This window comes from Nothoprocta perdicaria, unplaced genomic scaffold (assembly GCF_003342845.1).
Source record: "Nothoprocta perdicaria isolate Ctin4 unplaced genomic scaffold, notPer1 scaffold_25, whole genome shotgun sequence".
NCBI classification, from domain to species: Eukaryota; Metazoa; Chordata; class Aves; order Tinamiformes; family Tinamidae; genus Nothoprocta; species Nothoprocta perdicaria.
The window spans coordinates 2900360-2907950 of NW_020455477.1; the positions used below are offsets into that span (position 1 = coordinate 2900360).

Below are 7591 nucleotides of genomic sequence, written 5' to 3' on the forward strand. Positions count from 1 at the left end.
ACTATATCTTATGTGATCATACATCAAGTTACTTTTTTCTTACATACATATTTTCTTTTTTTTTTTTCCTTTTTTTTTTTTTTTTTATTATTTGATCCTCTTGATTAAAATCAAAAATATCCTGAAAAAAATAAAGTGAAATGAAATGCTCCCACCTCTGTGAAGCAGGTATGAGAAGTAGAGTGACTGTGGGGCTGGGAGATCAAAGCTGGACTTTAGAAACAAATACAGCTGTGACTATATCTTATGTGATCATACATCAAGTTACTTATACTAATTATCTACCAAATTGCTTACACTAATTTTAGGATTGGCCTCAATTGAAATACCCTGAGTCGCCATCAAAGGGAACCAGCTCCAAAGTATAAAATTCAAAATGTATATTGGCAAATATTTGGCCAAGGTTTGGAAAAATGAACATTTTGAGTCCTCTTGAAAAACCTTCAACATGAATAGTTAATATAAAAGTAATGATAATTAACCTAAGAGCTCTAACTGCTTTTTGGAGGGGAGGTAAGTTGAGAAACCCAACAATTGTACATGTTTTACTTACACATTTACTGAACAGATTGAAAGGACAGTTTGCAGACTAAGTGTTGTTTGTCAACTGCTCTAGTGTTCCATTAGTCAGAATGCCTAGTGTCATCTCTGATAAGGAAAATGAGACATATTTCTGGAGAGCAAAACAGTGAATTACAAATAACCTATTTTTTCATATAAAAACCTCTCATGCAAAATTAAGCTTCTTGGAGTCATGGACACTCATGAATTTCTGATTGCCTGAGAAACGCACACTATGAATGCATAAGTGTGGTCTAGTAACGTCAGCAATGTTATTCACAGAAATACTTGCTCTTCTGAAATCATTGACCTTTGGAAAGCTGCAACGATTGACAAAAAGTGTTCCTTACTTTCATCTGCTTGTCTCCATTAGCAAAATTATTTATAATTGCAAGGGAATGTTGAAAGCGGGAGCCGCCAATCCCCGCGTCTGCTATCAGCTGGCTCACTGCTTTGATGAGCTGCACATGTAGAAGGGAAAAATACAAAGCAAGAATGAGATAGAGTTAAATAAAAGCTGAAGTTTATTTATAGTTTTTAATATATATTTTAGTGTAACGACTCTAGATAGCCAAGCTGCACTTTGGACATATTTTAAATTGTATTTTAATTTGTATATTAAGATAGTATAAACAAATGGAAGGATTATAAGTAATCTTTCCAATGTCTGTAAATGTAAACTTGCAATATTTTGCAAGTTAAGGAGCAAGAGTGTTAATGCTGCACTTTACCTTTTTGGTACCATCCTATGAGATTCTGTTTAGCTGCTACTTCAGCTATGTTCTCAATGGTGTGAGCAATGTCCAGGGCTCAGGAACAGCCACCTATCTGGTTTAATTGGCTAGGTGGACAGGTTTACAGCTCCTGTGTCTCTCTGGAGCACAACTGAGCAGCCACAGAAAGTAGAGAATCCTGCCCAATATTCCCATACTCAGCAGATACATTAAACTGCTACAGACAACTGGCTGTCTGACGGGTTCAAAAGATCTGTTTTGCCGTGCATATTATAATAATGATAAAAATCAATCCACATAACTAAGTACTGATGAGTTTACACTTCACTTACCTGTAGATGGGATCTGACTATTGATTTCTGCTTATTAAATTCAAAGTTCTTCCTCATGAAAAAATAAAGAAGGGCAGATGCCTCTGTCTGAGTTGAACGTGACCTGTGGTTACAGCACTTCAGGATTTCATAGCAGAGTGACCCACAGAGATCTGCTTGTCCTTGGAAGAATGCTGATGGGAACTATCGAAAAAAAAAAACCCCAAAAGCATGCATATGTTTAACATTACTCTTCAGCTTCATTACTCTCTCTCTCTCTTTTTTTTTTTTTTTTTTTTTTTTAAGTCTAGCTTTCTTGCAAGTCTGTGAAGGGAGAAATCAGTGGCAAAAGCTACACAGCAAATGTAAGGGGCAATCTTGGACACTATTTTCTCCATCTCCACATATCTTCTGAACGTCCCACTTTCCATCAGCAATAAATCAAAACATCTTTGTTAGTCATAAGTTCCCTTCAGGTAAGGAAGGAAAAGGCTGAGAACTCTCTGCAAATATCCGATTGTCCTCCAGTTGTGTTGGCTTTAACATATCGACAGATCAAGCTAAGAAATTAAAACAATAGTTACCTTGCCTACAAAAAGCCGCAGGGCAGCAAAGATGTGCTTGAGAGCGGCTGCAGACTGGTTGATTTGCAAGAAAAGCATGTACGTGTCAAAGACTTTTTTCATCAATGCATTCTGGCAATCTGATTGCTGGAGCTGCCTCTGAAAAGTTTAGACACAAAACAGGATAATTATGTTATTAAAGTGAATAAACATAAAGCAGGATCTTCTAGATTTTGCATCTTCTCAGAACATTCCTAGGAATTTTTTTTTTTTTTAATATGTTTTCCCTGTTGTCTTTAAAGGACAACATTTTTCCATGCCTCTTTGCACCCTTCCTCCATCACCTATCCTGGTGCCTTTCTAAGCAGAAATTGAAATAACAGAACACACCTGGTGGTTCAGAGTGTAAAGACATAACAGGTCGAGGATCGTGAGGGATACTTCCGTAGCAGTATTTGCCTCTGTGTCTACATACTGCACAATGTCCGTTTCATTGGAGCTGCCTGCAGCATGTGCACCGAGAGAAAAAGAGACAACCTTCTAAGAACAGCTAAAGATGACACAGTTATGCAACCTGGTAATTGAGTCTTTGAGTGATAGAGTTCCAAATAGACACTCAATTGAAAGGGTATGGTGGGGGGGAACATGGACGGGGAAAGACAAACTCATGAAAGGAAAGGGGGAAAGGACTTGACTCAGATTTTCTTGGTTGCACTAATCATAATTTGAGTATATTCTATTCTTGTTTCTGGTTGTCCTCAATGGAGAGCAGCCTGGCTGGAAGGTTGGGTGTACAAGTTTTATCCCATCATCTCAGTCTCTTTTCAAAGCTTTCATGTTTCACAGATATTGCTACATTCCACCAGTCAGAATACAAGTGCTTTGTTTTATTTAAGATGATACTTCTAGAAAATTACCCCCCCTTCCAGACCTGGTGAGCACCACAGCACACGAGTTGGACTGTGCTTGTAGAAGGCGTTGTGGGAACAGTAGCCTTGGGGTGTAACCCTTCCTCAGAAGGCAAAGACAAAAGTATGTAGAGCCCCTCCGGAGAAAACAAGCACTAAACTTAAAGACACCGATTCTTAGATTTATAAGAAGCTTCTATATTTTAGCAACTTGCAGTTAACTTGGCAAATCACTTTTTTTTATTAGGACTAATAATTACAACATTTCAGCATGTTTATATTCGGTTGTACTGCACAGCATACATCCACAGGTGAAAGACATGTCAGCAGCCAAGGATGGGAGGAAATAACTTCTCATTACTAAGTTAAGTGTGTCAGACTAAAACAGGTTTATAAAAGAACTTTTATTAACTTTTAAAGTTCAGTTTTCCTAACAGGAAACAAAAGTGAGCAGCTCTACACTTTGGCATTTCTCTTCAGAATTTCACTGATATTCATGAAAACTCATTTATTTGTACAGAACATGATCCTAACCCCACAGGTATCTAAAGGCAACTCATACATCTCTTGAACTTACTTGCAGTGCTGCTGTCTATCATCTGCAAGAGTTTGGGGTTAGAAAGTGCATTTTTCCCACGGATTATTGGTAATGTTTGAGATCTGTGATGTTTGTGGCCATCGTGACTAGAAGCAGAATGCATCCTGCAATGGAAAGGCATTGTTAAAAGAGGGGAAAGCAAAAAACATCATTTCTCAAAAGACTTCTCCTTGTCACTAAGAATTTTCCACATAAAATTCATAAAATTTTATGAATAATAAACAAACAAACAAATAAAAACAAATAAATTCATGCAAAGCTTTTCAGAGCAATATAGATGAAGAATGAAGTCTGTGGTGGACAAAGCTTAGACAGATGTGCTGCAATTTCTTGAGATTGCAGGAGACCAAACACTCAGCACTGAAAAAAGGCATCAGCTTAAACAGCTGACTGATGTTTGGACAACAGCCCTTGGCGGGGCTTGGGGGGAAATTGAGATTATTTCTGTTAATTCAGAAAGTATGAGAAATATAACCTGTTTGTTCAAGAAGTAATAGAGCTATTAATTACCATAAAGGGTCTAAAATAACAAGATTGACAGTGCAAGTAAATATAGGCTTGTGTGTGTCTGCGCATCTGTGTATATATCTTAATTTCCTTTTACATTGACAGTATCACTGCAAACAATATAAAACATGTCATTTATCATTAGAAGCTTAGAACTAAAATATGAAATGTTTATCCTAAGCTTTGAAAGGAGCTGGAATCCGAAAACAGTATAGAATTTAGGAAGACATAGTAGCACCTCTCAAAATTCAGATCATTAACACACTCGTACATAAATTTTTGAAAACATAACTCTATAAACTTGAGTAGTTTTAAGGATAACAATGTTTCCTGCCCCTAACCAAGGCCTATTCTATTTGTTGGCTATTTTTACAAAAAATAGAATTTAGCATTTCAGATTTTAAAAAAAGTTTGCAACTCAAGTACAAAATCACAGGCCAAGCTTTTGCAAATCATGCAGTAAGAATTCTCCTGTAATGGGATGATGGGGGCGAGCTGAAAGATGCATAAAGCCCACGACTGTAGGGGCACCACGAGTGCAACGCGGCATTACCATTGCGAGAGCAGCCCGGACGCCTGGCCAGATGAGTTGGAACCTTTAAGAGTGCCATTATTCTGAGTGGCCTGAACAAATTTAAATGCAGCAGCAATTTTCCTGTTAAGAGAAAATAACTGTTAATCTGCTGTGGAACGCGACATTCATTTCAGCATGTCTTGGAAGAATAAATACAGGTCTGATGAAGCCTGCCACAGAGCGTAAATTGGTTCATGAGGTGACCTTTTATCTCCCTACTGTATGACATATAGACAAGTTCACAGTTGTAGCATGAAATTAAAAATGAAACACCATCTGAGATGTGTGCATTTCATATTACACAGTTGGAAAATGATCCCATGCTCTTTCAGGGGATGGGTAGAGGCAGCATATTTTTTGACCACCATGGAACGAACACTTAACTGTGCACATTAATTTTTTTTTTTTTTTTTTTTTTTTAACCATTACATGAGTGAAAAAACAATCAAGTTCTTTCATTTAGCATTTGCATAGAAATATATCTGAGAATGGCCCAGGATGTCGGGTTCTAAATGTGACAGTTATCAATCACAGGCAATTCATCATTTACACCATGAATGCACTTGGATGTCCAACATATTCCAATAACATTGTCTGTGTAAAAGAAGAAAGGTCAGCTTCAGACTGCCAGGCTGCTACTTTCAAAGGAAAATGCATACACCAATAATGTTTATATAAACCTAATGTCATGCACTAATATTTAAATGCTGTAACATGCAGTTTATAATTAAAACAATTACCTTACAATATTGCGCTTTCCTAGATATCTGAAATTTTGCAGACAAACCCTGAAAGATAAAACAGTATATTTTCTGATTAACAACGACTTCCTAAATGCTGAATCTTAGTGCTTTTGAGAAGCAGTTTTGGTAAATGTAAACAGAAAACATTTACCAGACTAGGGACGTACCTGGTGCAGCTAGCACTTGCCATACCTTGTTCTTTCTCCACTATTGAGGATTCCTCCTTGGTGAGGAGGTAAAATTATAGACTTGGCTGCAAACTTCACTAGTGGGAGTTTAAGCAATTCACATTTCAGTTACGAGACAGAAGAATTTCAGAAAACAGCCACCTCCCTGGGTTCTGCACACATGCATGGGCTGAAAGGATCAGACCGGTTTGGAGGAAGGAAAAGCTGTTCAGTGCTACATTGCACAGTCTTTTCATCAACAAGGAATCAACAGTTTTAGAGAGCTAAAATCTATTCTTGAAGGAAGAAAAGAACCTTAATCTCAATTGGAGAAACTACTGTGAAATTCTCTTCAAAGACGACCCAAAGCATTAAGCCCCCTCCATCAGGGAAATTATTTGCAATAGTGACTTTAGAACATCATAATTAAATAAAAAATATAAAGTAATCTAACCACAAAATGAACTTACTCTAGAATGCTGAAAAAGTCTGTTATTTCTGAGAATGGAGCTCGCAACCAGTAGGAAATTAGTGCATCTGAAAGGAGATTTTAAAGGACGTTATGTATCTGTTACAGAGAGTTAAATATGCCCAAAGCTTGCAAAATACACTCATAATTCTGTTTTAAAAACCTTGAACAATATTTCTCAACAATCCAAATAAAGTAGTGCTTGTTTGCTCACCTTCTGAAATGGTCTTCATAATGTGAAGGAAACACATAAGAAGGCTTCTAGTTTCAGCCTGGTCCAACTTGTCAAAGCGAAGGGTGGACCCAATCAAAGACAACGGCCTCGTGATCTGTCAAATTCAAAGGGCCACATTGAGTACAGTGACACGTTTCCAACTCCAACGATCACTTTCAACTTTTGCAAATGTACCTTTTCACACGTGTCAGTTCTCTCACTGTTTTTTTCAGTGGTACTTGGGTTAGAGTCAAGGCTCGCTAAGGAAGCTCTGGAGTCAGCATGGTTTGCTGCAGAGATAGCTATTGATGAAAAGGCTGTAAATGAAAGTCACAGCAAACATGCTAAAACAAAACATTTATGGAGACAAAAACCAATAGGGAAAATGGAGAAATTAAGATGTGCTGCATGCTAGATTGATTTCGATGCTTTGAACTTTTGATAGCAAAGACATTGATGGGTATGCTTGGTGCAGAAAACATGTAAAAGTTGAAGTAAAATGATCTAGCTTGCTGTTATTTGTGACATCAAGATGTCTGTTTGCATTCCATAAGGCCTGACACTCAAAGCAACCAAAATCAGTGGAAAGATTTCCACGGACTTCTCTGAATTTTGAAACAGGCTTGGGTCGATTTGGACAAAGCTAGCTGTGTTTCTACCTTTCTATTAGGCCCAGAAAAACTAAGAACATTTGCCTCTAAGAGATACAAGGAGTTTTCAGGAGAAGCTCTGGAACTACTCTTACACTGTGCAGAGACTGCAAGAATGGACTTGCACATGGGAACATATGAGAGCCTGAATATGGCATCAGCAGGGGAGTAATTGAAGCAGAGGAAAAAGAGATGCTTCACAAAAGAAATGAAAGGAATCCAAAAAACCACCCCGAGAGAAGAAAACTCTTGTATGCCATGTTTCCCTGCATATATTAAAAAAATGGGTGAATTATGTCATTTATGAGTACTAAGCAGAAAGCACAATGGATTGAGATACACAGAAATCCACTTGTGTGCATGATCAGTCTTTCATTTATACCTGCTATGGAGTTCAGAACATCTTTGGAGAAGGAAGTATCCACCGAGTTGGCATGTTTCATCACTGCCTGGCTCTGAAATCCTCCAGCTGTGCTCAAGTCATCCCTAGATCCCTGCATTTTAAAGTAAGTAGAGCTAATTCAGCGATATGATATCACTCCTATGTTTTATAAATTACATTACAGCTTTTTTTTTTTTTTTTTTTTTTTTT

At 37.5% G+C, this 7591-nt stretch overlaps 1 protein-coding gene across 9 annotated transcripts in view; it reads right to left on the reverse strand.

Moving 5' to 3' along the window:
- The window catches only part of DOCK10 (dedicator of cytokinesis 10), a 113072-nt gene that overhangs the window by 18806 nt on the left and 86675 nt on the right, over positions 1 to 7591 (reverse strand). For 7 of the 9 annotated variants that reach the window (XM_026040042.1, XM_026040041.1, XM_026040037.1 and 4 more), the window contains exons 34-44: positions 7382 to 7493; positions 6545 to 6666; positions 6350 to 6464; positions 6137 to 6203; positions 5497 to 5544; positions 4736 to 4837; positions 3655 to 3779; positions 2560 to 2672; positions 2191 to 2328; positions 1628 to 1810; positions 912 to 1022 (exon numbers count right to left, since the gene is read on the reverse strand). In XM_026040042.1, coding sequence (XP_025895827.1) covers positions 912 to 1022; positions 1628 to 1810; positions 2191 to 2328; positions 2560 to 2672; positions 3655 to 3779; positions 4736 to 4837; positions 5497 to 5544; positions 6137 to 6203; positions 6350 to 6464; positions 6545 to 6666; positions 7382 to 7493 — 1236 coding nt within the window. The remainder of the gene's footprint in view (positions 1 to 911; positions 1023 to 1627; positions 1811 to 2190; positions 2329 to 2559; positions 2673 to 3654; positions 3780 to 4735; positions 4838 to 5496; positions 5545 to 6136; positions 6204 to 6349; positions 6465 to 6544; positions 6667 to 7381; positions 7494 to 7591) is intronic. The other 2 variants (XM_026040040.1, XM_026040039.1) reach the window with 2 other exon arrangements.